This window comes from Nyctereutes procyonoides, unplaced genomic scaffold (genome assembly GCF_905146905.1).
Source record: "Nyctereutes procyonoides isolate TBG_1078 unplaced genomic scaffold, NYPRO_anot_genome, whole genome shotgun sequence".
Lineage (NCBI taxonomy): Eukaryota > Metazoa > Chordata > Mammalia > Carnivora > Canidae > Nyctereutes > Nyctereutes procyonoides.
Genome location: NW_026575042.1, coordinates 17,103,627 through 17,123,533, shown reverse-complemented (window position 1 = coordinate 17,123,533; position 19,907 = coordinate 17,103,627). Strand labels below are relative to the sequence as shown.

The 19,907-nt window shown below is 34.4% G+C and overlaps 1 protein-coding gene across 6 annotated transcripts in view; it reads right to left on the bottom strand.

Annotated features, from left to right (window-relative positions):
• The window catches only part of SLC4A7 (solute carrier family 4 member 7), a 111,130-nt gene that overhangs the window by 18,446 nt on the left and 72,777 nt on the right, over positions 1–19,907 (bottom strand). For all 6 annotated transcript variants that reach the window (XM_055321032.1, XM_055321034.1, XM_055321036.1 and 3 more), the window contains 9 exons: positions 19,081–19,187; positions 16,744–16,918; positions 13,031–13,164; positions 11,588–11,833; positions 8,791–8,896; positions 6,306–6,467; positions 5,797–5,910; positions 2,948–3,109; positions 2,511–2,762 (listed from right to left, as the gene is read on the bottom strand). In XM_055321032.1, the coding sequence (XP_055177007.1) occupies positions 2,511–2,762; positions 2,948–3,109; positions 5,797–5,910; positions 6,306–6,467; positions 8,791–8,896; positions 11,588–11,833; positions 13,031–13,164; positions 16,744–16,918; positions 19,081–19,187 (1,458 nt within the window). The remainder of the gene's footprint in view (positions 1–2,510; positions 2,763–2,947; positions 3,110–5,796; positions 5,911–6,305; positions 6,468–8,790; positions 8,897–11,587; positions 11,834–13,030; positions 13,165–16,743; positions 16,919–19,080; positions 19,188–19,907) is intronic.

Genomic DNA, 19,907 nt, shown 5'->3' with positions numbered 1-19,907 from the left:
AAAGTAATTAAAATTAATTCTGTAATAAGATTTTGATGAGACTAAAGAGATCAATCTAAGTAAAATAGGAAATTTTCATTAACAGCGAGGGCACAGGACAGAAATGTGAGAATATATCCAGAAGGTCTAATATCTGTTGACCTCAAGTGGAAGAAATATCTAACAGAGAGAAGAGAAAACAAACCCTGGCAGAAAATTCCCATAGTCAAAGGGCACAGGTTTCTAGAGAATAATGGCCCATAGCAAGAGTGGCAGGGTACATGAAAGTCCCTATCCATCTATCCACCTGAATGTCCCAGTGAAATTTCAGAACACCAGGAGTAAACAGGGAATTTTGGTAGCTTCTAGAAAGGAGAAAAAAAAAAAAAAAAAAAAAAAAATATATATATATATATATATATATATATATATATATGCTTCTGAAGTTATAAAAGCCAAATAGGTATCAGTCATATTATTAGGACCATTGGTCTATAGGAAACAATGACTTTAAGACTCAAATAAAAATAATTTTGAACACTGAAACATGTATCTAACTATATTAATCAAATGTGAGAGTAACTTTAAACATGAAAGAACTCTGAAAGTTTACCACTCATGGAACTACATATGAAAAAATTACTGTAGGAATTCCTTCATCAATACAAAAAAAAAAAAAAGGATGTAAGAAAAAGTGGAAACGGTATATGCAACTGTTTTTTTGTTTTTGTTTTTGTTTTTTTTTTAAGTAAGTGAAATAGATGCTAAGAAAATTTATTGTGTCCTAAGGCTTGGGCAGTTACTCTTCAAGTAGCAACAGGAGCTTAGTGAAATAGGGTATATTTCTACCTCCACACAGGGAGAGATCAGACTGCTTAGTCCTCAGTGAACACATAAGTATCATCAAAATGCTGATTATGTGTTCCCAGAGGGTTTATATTTTTATAATTTGACCTACAGAAAAAGCATAGACAGTTTAATTATAATTACAGCATAAAGTGTAAATGTTGGTAACCATTACAATAAAATTAAAAACACAGTAAACCAAAGGCAGGAGATGGAAGGAAGACTGGGTGTGGACACTTAAGTATGCTAAATCTTCATAAAACATCCAACCTTACATGATAGGTTCCCAAGCTTTTTAGTCTTAGAACACCTACATGTTCTTCAAAGGTAAACTGAGGATACGCTCTCCAAATACTTTTGCTTTTGTGGATTCCCAGAGATTGTCCTTAGACTAAATTTTGAGAATCACTGTTTTAGGTAGAGATTCAATGTAAAAATAATAATGGAAAAAATAAAACTATAAAAGTATGTAAAAGTATAATGGTTGTAACCACCAATATAACTTAAAAATAATGAAATTAAAAAGAGTTTACCTCTAGAGAGTTCCTTTTGGAAAGTAAGGGAAAATGGGAAGACTAACTTTTCATTTTAGGGATTTCTGGATGTTCTATTTGAATTTTTTTTTTTTTTTGCCTCTATGACATCAATACTTAAAAAATTTTAAAGGCAATCTTCCTTAATAGGAGACAATATCCCCATAAAAGTGCACTAAATCTTTCTCCTCTTTTGCCAGGTACTTCTAACAATACACTCACCACTATGGAGTAATTACCTGTTAACCTATCTGCTTCACTAACCAGACTGCCAAGTTCTGAAAAGCAAACTATAATGTATCCTATTTGTTTTCCCTAGTCTTGATAACATAGTAAATACTCAACAAATACTTGAATTAGTCAGTTGTTAGAAAGTTCATGAAATGTAGGCCAAAGAATTCTAGTATTTAATCTTTTAAGTTAATATGGTAACATACATACACCTCCAAGATTTTTCCCTAATTTATAAATGTACACAATTCTTTACCTAATAATGTTCTTTGCAATAAAAATAACTAAAACACTAAAGGGAAAAATGGAGTTGTGCTCCTCCATAATGAACAGAAAATTTCAGACTAGATATTTACCAACATTTGCTATTGTTGCATTTTTTAATCCCTAGATTCATTAGTAAATATCTAGTAAAAAACAGATGTAACTAAAAGATACTTAACATAAAGTGTAATTTCTTGCATGCTTTATTTATAATATTAGCTGTTTTTATTATAATGAGCACTACTACCTTTACTTCATGTAGTTTATCAGAAAGAACACATTTGTTTACTTAGTAGCAATATTATTTTCACTTTTTGGTCAAAAAACTATGTCAATCATATTTCAAAATTACTCCCTTTAAGATGCCTATAAAATCCTCTGGATATATTTTTCTTTTAGATCATAAATAAACCATGGATTAACTCCTTTCAAAACTCTATAGTCATTAATAATATCCTTTTACAATGTTTCTAAAGTGGAAACATCTAACACTAAAATGCCCACTATACTAAACACCATATACCAAAATACTATTTTCCAAGTAAATTCCAGGAAATATGAAACTAATTTTAGATAGTTCAATGTTTTATTTTCATACAACCAAGTATAAATTTTATGACAAAAATTTTTTTGAATATTGCAGTAAAGAGATTTTACCTTTAGTACTGAAGTCATGAACACAGACAGGCCCATTAGAATAAAAATCATTAGCCCTGTAACTCGCTGTTCACGAATTCCCAAAAACTTGGGTTGTTCCCCTGGAGCAGAACATTCAGATTCAACTTTTAAGCTGTTGACATGACTTATTGATAACACCGTTGCAGCCACAAACCATGGAAGTCCCATGATAGAGCAAACTCCCAACATAACACCAACCATGAGCAAATCAAGGTGATAGCCAGCTCCTTTCTGAAAAGTAAAGTGAACATAAACATTTGTAAATCTAAACTGTTCTTTTAGGTTGTAACACTATACAACTTTATAAACAGAGAAGAAATTAATTTTCATCTTCCATGTTTTAATGTTCCAGTCATTATGAAAACACCTCAAACTCTTAAGAAATTACAAAACCTGATACAAAATTTTAAAATTACCTTCAATTTGTGCTCCTTTCTGTTTATGATTACAGCTGTAATTTGTTGATCCATAAAGATGAGAATGGTACAAAGCAGAGCGGGAATAGCAGCTATTAATAAAGTCCACCAAGGATTTTCTCCCAATGGGCTTATGAACCAGCCCCTACTTGGATCAGTAGGCTGTTAAAAAAATTAAAGATAAAAAAAAAAAAGAAGTTTTCGTCTACTGAATAAAATTTCTGCAACATAGGCTGTCTATCCCAAGAAACGCAAAGGGAATAGAAAGAACTAGATTAAATCTTGGAATGTATAGTGAATTATCTGCAAAGATACCCCTTGATGAAGCTCCCTTGTCCACGTAGTCAATCTTTTCATCTAGAGGTGGAATTCCCTTGGATTTAGGATGTCCTTATGGTTTACTTCAACCAACAGAATAAAGCCAAAGTGACACTGTGTGACTTCTGAGTCTTGATCTCAAGGGACCTTGCAGCTTCTCTAACTCTCCTGGAACCCTGAGATTAAGCTGTTGAATAAGCCTGGATAAGCCTTCTTGAAGATAAGCAACAATGTGGTGAGAGAGAGGTGGAAGCCAATTGCCTCAACTGCTTCAGCCATCTGATGTGAGTTCCCAGACATTGGATGGAGACATATTGGCCCCCTCAAAGCAATGGATCACCAAAAGAGAGAGATCTCTTTTAAGCTTAGTATCAACTGCCACAGATTTATGAACAAGTAAGAGACTGTTTTACAAGGTTGATGATTGCAGAGGTTTAGTTATAGACAGAGGTTAAGTGAGGCAATGGCAAATAAAGTGAGGTCAGTCTACCTACTAGATAAACTCCTAAACTAAACTGCTTTGAAGATCCCACAGACCAGTGATCTTGGGGCACTGTCAGTACAAAATCAGAACTGGGGACTGAGGACATATTTTTTCAACACTTCTACTGCCAAAAATCTGGCATTATATCAGATACAAATACATTCCAATGCTGTCACGTAAAATTTGTTTTACAACAAAAAATTTTAAAAGATCCTAAGAGAGTTTAATATTCATGGAGGGCACTGGGTATACTGAAATTTAAACAGTTTTCTTTACCTAAACTTCATTTTAAGCCTGTTTTTTCTTCACAAAACAATTTGTCAATACAAAAGGAACACTTAATATTTTCAAATGCAGGTATTCCAATTTTCCCACACCGATACACCTTAAGCTGCGTAATGGTCGAAGCTGTACATGAATAAAAATACTTTATCTATATAATGCACAAATTCTTAAGTGTTCCTTGATTTATTTCCCCAAATATATCTATGGCCCTTGAAATCAGTTTGCTACTTGAAAGCTAGATCAATAAATGAGCAACAAAAATAGACTTAGGAATGAAAATAAGGGGATGCCTGGGTGGCACAGCAGTTAAAGCATCTGCCTTCAGCTCAGGGCATGATCCTTGGCTCCTGGGATCGAGTCCCACATCGGGCTTCCCGCATGGAGCCTGCTTCTTCCTCTGCCTGTGTCTCTGCCTGCCCCTCAATCTCTCTCATGAATAAATAAATAAAATCTTAAAAAAAAAAAAGGAATGAAAATAAGGAACTGGGCCCAGGATTATAGGAAATTACATCAATATTTTGAACCATTATTAATTTATAGTTTCATTTATTTCTAAGACTTGGTTAAAAAAAAAAAGACTTTCATATATACATAGTCATCTTTTAATGGCCAAAATCTGACAGGCATTGAGGAGGGCACTTGATGGGATGAGCACTGGGTGTTATACTATACTTTGGCAAATTGAACTTAAATAAAAACAACTGGAAAAAAATGGCCAAAAATCTTTACTGGCTCAATAGCTATGCTTTTAAACAAAGGTTCCAAATATTATTACACACTCTCAGCAGCAAAACAATAAAGAAAAATTTTATTAATAAAATTGAGTATACCTGATGGCTGCATACGCATTTATGTGTTAGGTTACTATAATGGTTTTCCATAGTTTACTAGTAATATTATAAAGCAAAATTTTTCTTGTTTTTAAACAAAAATATAAGTAGACCTATATAATTTTAGTAGATCATTTTCCACCCATGCACTCTCCTTTGGAGACTATTGGTTTTAAAAAGAATTTTTTCCCCAATGAAAGATAAAACAGATTAAAATTATATTCGTTTTATTTCTAATCCCCGTTAAACCTTCTGTTTTTAAGAGAAGTCATATAATTTGCTATAAACATAAACATAACCAGGGACACAAATACTCAACTATAAGAAATTTCCACAAACTATTCAAAAGCTACCAACTCCTACTATGAAGGGAAAACAATTCTTGAATGCTATATTATGCACATGGTATATTATGTACATACAACATAACTACAGTCTGCTGATGAAAGCAAAGGGTTTATGGATGGGTCAGAAAAGTATCATTTTTCCTGTGGAAGGAATACATTTGATTCTTTCCTGATTCTGCTGGAAAATGAGACATGGAACATTCCATTTAGTGACAGACACACACCCTTCTAGAAATTTAAATAGTATCTTCTTGTTACACATTCAAATTCAAGTTTGAGTCACTTCCTTATAAAGGAATAAAAAATGTTTCTTTTGCCTGGAAAACACATCATGAACTCCAGCTAAGACAGCAGGGTCAAAAATTTTTAAATGACTCCCAACTACTTACCATGAGTATTTTCATTCTGTCTCCCTGATGGGACTAACTTTGATACCTTCTTGCTTACTTTCTAAATAGGTTCACTTGTATCTTCTCATCATTTTTTATGTATGTGAGAAAGATATATATATTCCTATAAAGTGTCTCATTTTAAAAAAGGTTTGGTATTACCAAGTAACAAATAACCAAATGTTTTAATCCTTACCTCAAATTTTTCAGGAACATGAAGTTTAGGAGATGGAACTCCTACAAGGTAGTCAATTGCAACCATTATTACTATTGTGAGAAATACAGCAAAATCACTGATTGTCGATCGCACCTATGTTAAAGGGATTACGTTAAAATAAACACAGAAAAACTATGTGTCCTTTCTAAATAATTCCCATCTTTCAGGTTAAAATATGCCACCAGAAAGTGTGGATAATGATTTTAATTAGTGACAGTGGGTCCATGAAATATATTGATACATGTTTTCAAAAAGAGAAGAAACACATTTCACAACCAACCTCCTACCATCCCATCCCTCATGACATCATTACCTTCCAACTGTTAGTTCAGACATGTAATACACACTTTTCACTATAAGTAACTTATTTACAACTATTTGATATCAAGTATTAACCTCAAACAATGTATTACTGTTTTGAATAAACCAAGGTAACAAAAACTAAAAACATGAATATTATCAGGACTCCAAAATCACACCCCAATTACCTTGGTAGGAAAATACCGCTTAGTCTTAAATTGCTTGAGGAATGAAGACAGAAAAAATGTTGTGAAAAATAAGATGACACACCAAAAGAGCACATCTGGAATATAAGGTCCATGATGACTACAAGCTGATCCTACAAACACACCATGAAAGGTTTTACATTCCTGGGGAAAAAAGGAGAAAAAAATAGAAAAAGGAGAGAATGAAGAAGATTCTCAGGTATCTAATAAATTACTAATGAACTCTACTGACTCTAAGATGCTAGTGATTAAAGACATGCCATTATTTTATATTCCACTTAGAAAGGAAAAACACTGCCAGGTCAACTTTAACACATCATCAACTGTAAGACACACTCTGAGTTCAGAGATATTACAGTTTGAAAAATATGTCACTGAACTAAAATACAGTATTTTACCATGTTATACCACACAGTCCTTTCAATTCCATATTTCCTTTAGAGAATGCCTTGGAGTGAACAGTAATTCGCAAATATTTGGATGCATTCTTGCTGGTACACAATTTTACTATCTTTCCTTACTTCTAAAACAAGTCACTTACAACAAAAGCAACCGACAGAAAATTACTACTGCATCTATTTACAATGCTGAATAAGAGATGGCTATTGTACTAAATTCCAATCAGAAATAAAAACTGGTTGGCTTTCCTGACCTAACTCAAGACCATGGGATTAAAGCACAGGATTAGGAGCAGTAAAGCAACCATTCAAATAGTATTTCCATTTTTAAAAAAGTCTTAATTATATGACATAATACAATATAATTATAGAAATCTATTGACCTCATTTTCCTTTTAGGGAAAAAATACTGTAAGTCAACCAGAGATTAATAATGACACGTCACATACCACTAATGTCATCTGTCTCTTACTTATATTCTAATGAGACTCGTTTTAGCAAACACAACTCAGGCTTAACACATGAGAAAAATAGTCAAAGGTTCCATTTTTCTTAACTTCTAATTGCTGAAATTAGTAAAGCTACAAATCTACAACATAGATCCCAAAAATAAGAGCTGTAAGTATTTAAAAACAAAACAAAACAAAACATGGGTCTTTTGATAATCAAAAAAAAAAAAAAAAAAAAAAAAACACACCTTAAAGGCCTGTACCTAAAATATCACCATGGAATGAATCTTTTTTAAACAGATCACTTTCTGGGATCCCTGGGTGGCGCAGCGGTTTGGCGCCTGCCTTTGGCCCAGGGCACGATCCTGGAGATACGGGATCAGATCCCACATCGGGCTCCCGGTGCATGGAGCCTGCTTCTCCCTCTGCCTGTGTCTCTGCCTCTCTCTCTCTGTGACTATCATAAATAAATAAAAATTAAAAAAAAATAAAAATAAACAGATCACTTTCATTTGAGCACCTCTATTTACTCGACCTTCATAGCAAAATTGACATATTAAATATCAAACAGTCAAGTATTAATCTGATTACTGATATATAATGCTTTAAATAAGCAGTGTCCAACATAACTTTCTGTGATGATGGAAATGTTCTATATCTCCACTGTCCAATGCAGCAGCCACATGAAGTGACTGAGCACTTGAAACATGGCTAGTGCAACTGAGAACTGAACTTTTAATTAATTGTATTTAATTTAAATTTGAATAGACACATGCAGCTAATGGCTCCTGTACTGGATCATACATAGAATTATATTATCAGTGAAATAAAATTGCAGATGACACCCTCACAATTATATAGTTATGAGCTAACTATTATCTTTAGTGAGAAAAGAATGACCTACAATTGCTTATATGATACAAAAAGCACCAGAGAAGCTCAGGGGACCTTGATTTTATTGATATCACTTGATACCTTAATCCCAAATCCCAACCTGAGAATTGCCCTAAACAGGTATTCTAAGGCTAGGACAATTTCCCAACAGAATACAAGAATATGTAATAGTATTCAGTACACAGTAAGTGCTCATTGCATGTTCTTGTCCTATTTCCTTTCTTAGGTGCTTAAATTATACTAGTCTCTACAGCTGAAACTATAGACTAGACTACTAGACCACAGTTAAACAAGGTTTAGTCTGACTCATGATCTTCTGAATAAGCCGCTAATGGAGCAGATGAGCTGGTACCAGGAAAGCAGGACAAGTGGATGTGTATTGTTCTGTCAACTCCAGTACACAGTCCTAGCAAACACCTTCTCTGAATTTACCAATCTACAATCAACATGGAATTAGAAACCAGAGTATATTCACATTTTTTAATAATTAAATCCTGGAAGTCACAGTCCATTTTTATCCTCCTTACCAGGTTTGTTCTTTTCAGCCTATACTTTTTACTGTATGATACATAAACATGTGATAACTCCTGTCTAGTCGACACAACACTATATTCTGAAAACATATCACAACTACTGATCAATAAAGAAGAAAATGTAGGTCCACCCAGAAAAAGCTTAAGAACTAGGTTAATATTTGCAAAATCCCTTATTTCATAATGTACTCACAGAAACAGTGAGATTCCCCCAGGAAATATCATGTGCTGTTAAATTCATTTCTTTCCATATTTTTAGAGTTTCATTGCTAGGGTTAGGAGGTTCAACACACACACATCTGAGAAACGAGAACAGAATAAAATTTTAAGGGTCCTGCATTTCATGTTCACATTTTATTAAATCAACCACACAACGTGGAAGCTTTTTTTTTTTTTAATTTTTAGCTTTTATTTAATTTAGAGAAAGAGAGAGAGAGAGAGCACGCGCACAAGTTGGGGGAGGGGCAGAGGGAGAAGGAGAAGCAGACTCCCCGATCAGCAGGAAGCCTGATGTAGGACTCCATCTCAGGACCCTGAGATCACAACCTAAGTTGAATGCAGACACTTAACCAACTGAGCCACCCAGGTGCTCCTGTGGTAGCTTTTAATTAAACTTTTTTCCCATGTTGTAATGTATGGAGACTAGAAAGTGGAAAACCTATCAGAACAGTGGAAGGGAACAAGATTTGGCTTATGTAAATAAAATACAAATATCAACAGAATGATATTTTACAGAATATCTTAATGAAACTTGCTAGATATATTCCTCCTTAGAGGGGATGCTATTTTCTTTAAAAATACGACAAGATACCGCCCCCCTCATGTTTTGCAAGGTCACTCTCCTCTAAATCTTACCTACTTAACCCCCAGGGGAGCTGCTCTGCCTCCCCACCCACACATACACAAAACACACAGATTCCCAATAAAGCAAAAACTCCTATTAATGCTTTGTACTCTGACAAACCCTACCTACTCATGTTCATCCTTTATTGATCTTAAAATGTATTCTTGGGGGACACCTGGGTGGCTCAGCAGTTGAGCACCTGCCTTTGGCCCAGGGCGTGATCCTGGAGTTCTGGGATCGAGTCCCACATCAGACTCCCTGCATGGAGCCTGCTCCTCCTTCTGCCTGTGTCTCTGCCTCTCTCTCTGTGTCTCTCATGAATAAACAAAAGCTTAAAAAAAAATTATTCTTAAAGAAATAAATGAAACCTGGTTTTTCATCAGGACAGAACTAGGAGGGGATCCCTGGGTGGCTCAGCAGTTGAGCACCTGCCTTTGGCCCAGGGCGTGATCCTGGAGTCCTGGGATCGAGTCCCACATCAGACTCCCTGCATGGAGCCTGCTTCTCCCTCTTCCTGTGTCTCTGTCTCTGCCTCTCTCTCTCTCTCTATCATGAATGAATTAAAAAAAAAAAAGCCTCTAAATGTGGGTTTAAAAAATAAAAAGAAGAAACACACAGGAATATTTCCAATTAGATTATGAGCTGTTTGAGAACAGGCAAGAGGCTGGACTTTGGATTCATTGATTCATTCCACGCTCTACCATTTACTAGCTGTTTGACTCAAGGCAGGTTTTAATCCCCATGAGGCTCAGTTTCTTCATACACAAATGGGACTATGATATGAATAATTAAGTCACACGTGATGTGAATTATGCAACACTGCTAACACAGTGCCTGCAAGTGCTCACAGGATCTCAGCTGAATGAATCATGGTCATATGTAATCACTCAGTTAACCAAAAGTAAACAATGTTCTCATTGGCTGGCACTAGCCATAAAAGCCATGTTTCATAAAGGTCAAAGGAAGAGGGAAAGAGAGAAAACTAAAAGTAACACTTAAAAAATTAACTAGCTTAAGAGCAAAGAAGATAACACAAAAGAGATTTGGATCAGAGTGTCTCTAATCTCCTCAAATAGATTAATGTCTCATCGAAATTTTCATATCCATAAAGTTGAATATGTAAGGAAGGCAAGGGAAAGGTGGATGGAGGAGAACATGGAGGTAAGGGGAAGAGCATAGGGATTTGGGGCTTAGGTAGGCAGAAGGAGGGAAGTTGTACCCTTGTTTTTTGGTAACCACTCCATGTAAGTCAATCAAATTTATAAAAACATATAAATCACATTTATAACAAGCATGACTGCTAAAGACAGCAAATATAGGCATCTACCTAGATACATTTAATTTTAATAATCTATTTGACTTTTTATAAAATATATTTGCCAACCTTTTGTAACTATTATAATTACTTTTCAAATCTTATTTTATTCTAGAGTCTTAAAATATTTTCAAGTCATGCTTTTCTCATCACAAAGAAAATACTGCACCAAACAGCATGACAGGGTACTGAAATTATACTTTAAAAATATTTTCAAATAAAAATTATCAAAATTCAAAAATATTAACGAAAATGCAAAACATGAGAAATATGAGAAATATTACATCCTACATTCAGGATTTGACTAAAGAAAATAAGATCTTGGGGCAGCCCCGGGGGGCTCAGCAGTTTAGCACTGCCTTCAACCCAGGGCGTTATCTTGGAGACCCAGGATTGAGTCCCACGTTGGGCTCCCTGCATGGAGCCTGCTTCTCCTCTGCCTGTGTCTCTCCCTCTCTCTCTGTGTCTCATGAATAAAAAAATAAAATCTTAAATATATATATATATAATTGCCTGATTCAAATACATGGTGGTTTGTTACCAAACAAATGAATTTAAATTGATTCAATTCAAACAGAAGAACAAAAGTACACACACTTGAATCAGTTGTTTTGGGGAATAAAAATGATTCAACCTGTTCAACTGTATTTACGTACATTGAATGCTCTGGTAAAATCTCATCCGTAACAAACAAGTCAACCTCCAAATGGCTAGTTGGGTAGTTACAGCTAGATATACAATGAGCATCACAATTCAAAAAAATTCTTTTTTTTTGGCTCAGACATCTCCGAAAAAATACATTTTAATACTGGAGAAAACAAAAACACTTACGAGTAGCGGGTCAGTTCATCTAGATTGTTGTGCATATTAAATGCATATATTTCTCCTAAATGAAAGAGCTTCTCCAAAGCCTCATAGATGAATATGATGCAAATTAGGGCTGCAAAAGCCTCCTCTGTGAATCGAGTAATATAACACACAAGGCTGCTTGCATCTGTTGCAACCAAAACAATGCACAAGAAAGAGGTCCAAAGACCAATACTGGTTCTTAAAGACAGATAGGACAGCTGATAATCTCTGTTTAGGGAAAAAAATGTGGACATGATCAATATACACATGGCAATGGGTATCTTTAATTAAAATTTCACAAGCATAAAAACAGTTAAAAAATAAGATTCCTAAAAAGAGCAAATTACAGGATAAAACTAAAGAAAGCTCTGTATTTTTCTTCTATAACTGAAGATAACAGAAATATAATGGCTATATTTTACTTATATAAAAGATTTACAGTGAAAGTCTACCAAGCTATTAGTATTTCAAAAACAAAGACTTCACTTTGAAATCAATTCTGAGGAGTAAATGACAGATGTACACTCTATAGAACCACTGAATATGACTCTCTGAAGATCCAGAAGATCTATGTCAACATAAACTGTTCCCTCCACTGCCATCATCAATACCATCTCCTCCGCCACCAGCATCACTGAAGAAAGTGACTTCATTTTTTTTTTTTTTTGAAAGTGACTTCATTTTTTAAACTCAGTTTCAAGTAAGAAATTACTTTAGGACCATAGGGTCCTGAACACTTCAGGTCACTGCATTCACTCTTAGTCTATTGTAGCTAACATGCCAGATTGGAATCAGAATCAGCTTGCTCAGTGAAGAAAGAATCAGAACAAGATGAGTTAGATGAATCAAATATTTAATAGATCCAGTTGTTTCAGGCTAAAATATTCAACTACATTTATCTCACAAAAGGAATCGTATTGGCCATGTCAAATTCCAAGTCTACCAGCTACCGTACCCTAAATTGATTCCCACACCGTGAGCACGCTGCCAGTGGAAACTGACACCTCATACCGAAAGCTAAATTCCTTCTGGTAAATAGACCTGATCATTAAAGTCAGCTTGAGGCCCCAAGATCCACCTCTTTTTAAAATTCCTTTATAAGACCAACATACCAACTAGTCAACAATAAGATTAACATCTTTTTACTGGGTTGAAATTTGCTAGCACAAAGGATTTTTATTGCCCAAGGGATTTGTTGACCAGCACTGAAATCCACTGATTTTATACTCAGGGTGACTGGGGTAGGAATGATGGTAGGGGCCAGAGTAGTCAACCACATGGTAGCCCCAAAACAGTAAATATATATATATATTGCTCAGATTCTCTTTTTCAGCTACTAAATATATGATGCACTTTTAACTAAAATTAATAAACAATATAATTATACACATATATAAACATGTGTGATAAGTAATAATTACGTACCTGCAGAATTTAAATAAAATTTTTTCAAACACTAAAACTGGACCTGTGCTCCCCAATATTGTTAGAGGTTGCCCAGCAAACAACGAGTAGGCAATCCCAGTTAATGATGCTCCAAAAAGAGACTCTATTGCACTCTGTTTAAGGAAAAAAGAAATGAATAGAAGTAATACATCATAAACATATCTAACCTACTACAACACACGTACGACATCTGGAAAATAAAAATACTAATCAAGGAGTTAAATATACAAAGCAGACGCAACTTTTAAGTCAATTTTAAATTTTAAGATATGGAAAACTACAAACACATTTTAAATACATAGGGAAAACTGCTTAATGTTTTCACATTAAAAGTAAACTTTTGTAATCAACTTTTATTCAGAATGCGGTATTGTGGGAGGCCAGGAGGAAGGAGTAAATGGAAGACAGACGCAGAGATTTTAACTCTATCTACAGGTATTTTATTTCTTAAGTTGTGCAGAGTACAAAGATGTTTGTTATTTTGGATGTTTGTGTTATGCCTGAAATAGTTCACTTAAAAAAACAGAAAACATATTAAATACTCCATATGGTATGCTATGAAAAGAAAAAAGATCCTTCAAATAAATAAATCTGAAATTAACAAGTGATGCTATCATTCTCAAAAAGATTTCTAAAGAGCAATTTTCCACGTTTAAAGAGATTAATCTTATGAGGTTAACCAATAGATATCAAAAATAAAGTATTTTTATCATAAAATAGATGGGAAATCTCTTTAAAATAAACTCAGAGCAACCATTAAATGAAGAAGTACCTTATTATTAAAGCTTGGTAAAAAAAAAAAAGTAAAATAAGAAAATGAAAGGCTCAAGGGAGTTTAAATCAAAGTTACTATGTTGATTCTGCACCACTACCAACATTACATTCTAACTGATTAGGTTACTAGACAGTAGGGGGTATAGGCTATGTCACTAGACAGAGGGGAGGATCAGAAAGAGAAGAGCAGTTTACCATTCACAAACATCAAGATCAACTGGAAGGCACTATCAAGAAAGGAAAAGCCCACCATTGGTAAAGGCAAGGAAAAGAAGCTTAGGACAAGCCAAGCACCCCTCCTGGACCTGGGAGGCAGCACAGCAGAAGGCAGGAGCAGAAAAGCAGGGCTTCAGAACCACATTTGAGCAGAAGACCCCTTCGTTACTTCTAGACATTAGGCCACAGCCAGCCGTATCCCAAACTTTTCAAGCCCAACCTTTGTCCTTTTTAAATAGGAGTGATGACAGCCAGGAGAACTTAATGAAGCCATGTTTGTGAAAACGTCTAGCAAGCCTACATGCTGATATACAGAATACACTCAACAAATGGCAGTAAATCTCATCGTATGCAATAACAGCATCTTATAAAATCAAAATCACAAAAAAATAGTTTGCAAAGTATTACTCAACTACTGCTATAAAAATAGGATCAAACCCACATACAAATGAAGTGTCCATATTAACTGCTAAGCCATTATAAAATCCTTAGTTCAATTAGAATATGCATACTTAGGAATGAATGTAAGAAAAAAACGTCTAAATGGTATCTAAAGACAGAAAGCGAAACAATGCAGAAGAGGAGCAAGGATATGGCAAATAAAGAAATGCTAACAGGGGGCAAAAGGGCACAAAATTAGTTTCCCTTCCCAACACCATGTTGAAAAGCCAGACCCTGCCACATGAAGACCCTCCATTCGCCACTCCACCACTCCTCTCCCAACATCTTATTGGTACACTTACTAGTTCCTTTACCCAGATCTATTCTTTTTCTAATTTTTAAACTGCTTTTATGTTCATTCCCAAACCAAAAGGTATCTCTCGCTAAAGAAATCATAGCCCTACCACACTGCCTTCACGTCGCCACATTCAGAAGTTTCCACTACACCCATCAAAAGCCCTACCAGTATCTTCCCCCCTACACCACTCCAGGGCATGGCACTGACCACTCCATGCTAATCTTTCCTCTTTCTCAAAGCCTCTATTTTGGTTTCTGCAAAATGATATCATCCTGATTCCTCTTCTGAAGTTCTGGCAGTGCCCATGTTTAATCCTGTGAGCCATTTTCTCCTCATTTTCATTCCTCCTCTAGTCCACAAATGTTAACTTCCCACATTTTCCCTCTCCTGTCCCTACAAGTTATCTCCCTTATGAACCTCATTTATTCCCAACCTTTACTTTTCCTCCTTACCAGTACTCTATGAACTCTGGATCTGCACCTCCTACTTGAGGTTCCAATGCACCTGAAAACAAACGCATCTTCTCTATATCACTTTTCTCCATAATATCCCTGATTTCTCTATTTCTGGTACTTTGACTGCAACAGCACTTCCTTGATCTCATTCACATGTGGCACCCACACCAAGACGTATTGCCTGTGTATATACAATCTTATCTTTTTCTCTTAGGTCAGGATCCTTCAGGACAGAAGACAGATGCTCATCTTACACTAGTCTATATTCCTCCAATGCCTAAAGTACTCCACGTGCACATGGTATTAAATAGCAGGATAAGAAGGGCAGGCAGTGTGGTACAGTCCAAAAGCAAAGCAGCAGCATTTCCATGATGGTAACAGATTAGACACATCTCCAGGGGGACCAGTAGAGTTACATGCACAGTTTGGGACAGCACATAAAAGCAACTTATTAAAAATAGATTTCCTTGATACAATGATTGCAGAATAAGGTAAAAGAATCTAAATAATCAAAAATATATGGAGTTTCAAAGGAAATTTCAGTTGTCATGTTTGTCTCATGTCTACCTCATGAAGTACATTAATTGAATAATTATCATTACTCAGCGTTTGGCTATTTTTTTTAACCTTTTATCTATAAACAATGAATCTCCCCCCAAGAGTAGATATAATTAAATAAAATACCCTCAAGAATTACAAAGCATTTAAATGCCATTAAAATGTAAATGAAAAAAATGAAAAAAAAATAAAATAAAATGTAAATGAACAAAAATAAAGTCTTACAAGATTTTACAAAGCACTGGATTCTGTTATCATGCCTCTCCCACAGCCCCTTCTATAGCATTACCAAGAACAAAAAAATTATAAAAATTTTCATTTTAGTCATATCAAAATACGTATGCAGTTTTCAGTTATATTTCCTAATTAAAACATTGTCTACCTTCACACAAATTTAATAACAGCAAAATAACACTAAAAATCCACCATTTGTCCACAACTTCTAAATTCTAGTTGTCGAGTCAGGGCCTACTCACCAGGGCTGATGAGTTAATATTAATCACACGGCTCTAGCTAATTCTATGATGCCTTACAGGATATGAAGTAGCCCATTAATCAATTCCCCCACCCATGACCCACCCAGAATCAGTTCTATTTGTCTCCCACCGCCAACCCTGTCCCCACTCCCCACAAAAAAGACAATACAAGCCTTTTACTCAATTTATAAAACCATTCATCCAGCAAGCCAGGATAAACTTTTTTTCTTTTCTTTTTTTTTCTCCTTTTTTTTTTTTTTTTTTTTTTTTTACCTCAACTGTGCATCTTCTCCTGCTCAAATGGCTTCCCCATGTTTTCCATAGCAATTACCTTTGGGGGAAGTCTGCTCTGGGACAGGGTAATCATGCTGTGGGTAGACTCTTCAAATAAAAGTATGAATAGTGAGACAAATGCACACAGACACTTGCCTCTGAAGAGCTAAGAGCCTGGCCACTACCAATCTTTGTACTCACTATTCTGCCTTCTGTAGCTTCTCCAAGCAGCCCTCCAAAAGTGATTACAGGAGACATACAGGCACAGTATAGGAAAAGAATCGAGGCCAGGCACTGTAGACTTAATGCATCCTTGAAGTCACTCAAGAAAAAAGGTGTTTTCCTTTTGATGTCAAGTATCAAACCACCAAAAAGCCTAAATAGGTGAGATGAAACTCGTCAAACTGTACACTAGAGGATTCTAGCTAGTTCAAACTAAAACTATGGGCTACATTAAACTGCTGGTGCCTAGTGTTTCATCAACAAAAATTAATATCCTATTTAAATCATGATATAAATCATAGAAGATACACTCATTTAATCTAATCCACTGATAGAGGAAAGGCAGATCTCATTAAGTTAAAAGACACATAAACATCTGTATTTTATGGACTATATATTGAGAAGACTGCAGGCAAATGATTTTATATGAGTAAATGTAATTTCAGACACAAATGTACAAGAAAATATACAATAAAAATAAATAAGACTGTACACTCCATTCATGAAAATGTGCATTAGCAATTCTATCAATTATTATCTACATTATAAATCTTAAAGGCAAGTGTCAGAAAATACTAGGAAAGCAATTATAATATAAATCATACATCCCCAAATATCATTTAATATGAATATAGTATGCTATGCTTAGACTCAGTCAGTAGTGATTTAAATAATTTTAATGACTTTAAAATTAGTACTTCAATCAAAAATGGTTTTGGTTCAGGAGAAAAGCCTAAAAACTACTTAGTGCATTTAATTTACTGGACATGTACTCAAGCTCATGTGCATATTAGTAAAACTAAGAGGTTTTATCAGGAAGTTTAAAATCTATGTTTGCACATCAAAGCCTTATCATTTCAATGTTTCTTTTTTTTAATCAGACTCTTGGGTACATCTAATTTCAAAGTGCCTAATAAAAGCTCTGCGAGGAGCAGGAACTTTTTCTTGTTCACTGCCTAAGACATAGTAGGTACTAGGCAAAGCAATATTTCAAAAAGGTTTAGTGACTCATAAAACATATAGTCATTGTGTAGAAAATACTGCAAAAAAAATACATCAAAAAAATTAATCTTATGCTTTAAAATACTTGGATGTTTCAAGGTTTACCACTCTACCTTATTTTAAAGTTAATACTGAAATAAACATTGAACACACACTGACAAGTATACTCTATAAATATACTCAAGTATTACGCTATAATCTGACAGCAATGGAAATCAACTTGTAATAAAATGGTGCCAATGATAATCTAAAAAATGAAATTACATCATCAAATCAACAACTGATTAATAGTTTATAGGAGGCTCTCGTGTGACCATGAAATCAATGGGAGCCTGACTTGGTATTTCTCAGCCACTAACCCTATCTCAGTCTGAAGTTTAAAGAAGTAATAGTAACAGCTAATTTTAGACCACCACCTTTCATACCAGAGCAGTCTTATTTCTATGATAGTCACAGAGACTAATATATTAGGCAATGAATAAACTGTGAGTTTAAGTTGCTCTAAATTTTATATTCAGTATGCCAGTTGTTATTTTTCTCCTAAATAGTATTCTTTAGATATGTCATCAACTCCCCTAAATAATGTGTCTATATAAAATAACCTGATTTGCTAAACAAATATATAACAGTCAAAATCTCTTTGGTTCATAACAACTACCAGTGGAATACAGTATCAATATCTACATGCTTTGTTACAGTATGGAAATACTGTAACATTTCTCTACTTCTACAAAATATTTTAGGACAATGTTTTACACCTAGCAATATTTCTATTTTTTATTATAAAATTAACATCTTCAACAGTTTTTCTAACTAGGTTTCTAGAACTCATAACTATGGTTTAATTACTACCTAATTTCACATTATCTTATGATATAATGCTCATTTAAGAGTTTTAAGTCTAGGCACATACACAAAAAATATCAGTTACAATTCCTCTGTTTCTGTAATTCTCTAACTTTATATGGAGAATTTTAATAGCACTCCACACCTTCTCCAAGAACGTTCTGTATAGGTAATGTAAATAACCCTACAATACTGTATAACTGCTCATTATTCTTAATGTATGATCCATAATACTTTGGCTTTAAATTAAAGCCTGATACACAGAATTCATGTATTTACTAGTAAAATTACTTTTAAATGCATAATTTTCCTTAACACCATACACTTACAGAATAATGCATTTTTAAAGACATAAAAAAACACTGTACAAATTTCTGATATTTAAAAAAAAAGTTTATGCCTTCTTCTTCAAATCAACCTCTAGTCCCCCCAAAAGACTCCCACACTGAAATCAGTATTTGTACCCACCGTCCAGTCCTCTGTAGCTCCGGCCCAGCATGATGAGCAGCTTCTTTAGGAGTATCACCCGAGCTGGGGGCAGATCCATTGGGAAATACAGGAATCTTTCTCTTTTCCTGCATTTTACAAAAAAAAAAAAAAAAAAAAAAAAAAAAAAAAAAAAAACCACATTTTCAGAATTCTTTTTTTTGTATATTTTTTTTATTGGAGTTCGATTTGCCAACATATAGCATAACACCCAGTGCTCATCCCGTCAAGTGCCCCCCTCAGCACCCATCACCCAGTAAGAATTCTGTTTTCAAAAAGCTAAGATGGCACCCTGAATTAGAGGGAACAGGAGATGCCATATTGATTACATATCTAATCAGTGCTCTTAGAAAAAATTATTCCTAATATAAACTTCTACTTTAAATAAATTGCACTTTAGAACAATATCTAATATTTGTCTCTATTAATATTTTAACTATATGATTGGCTTTTTGTATTTTGTATTCTAATAACAAATATACTATAATGCACATTTATACACACCATTTCAAATTACGAATCAGCAATAAGAAAATAAATATCCAATAAAACATCTTTCTAAACAGAATATTTAAAATATTGCTCACGCTAATGAAAAATATTTACATTAATAATATTAAAAGTAAATGCCATCTTTGTTTTACAAAAATACCTCCATGAAGATATAAGTAGCACAAGAGTTATCTGTTAAAACATTGCCATAAAAATAAATTTCCTATTAAATTTTCTTACTAATTCAAGATTCTTATGATAAAGGATGTCCCCTTCCCCCCACTTAAAGAGAAAGGAGCTAACTGTAAATTTGTTAC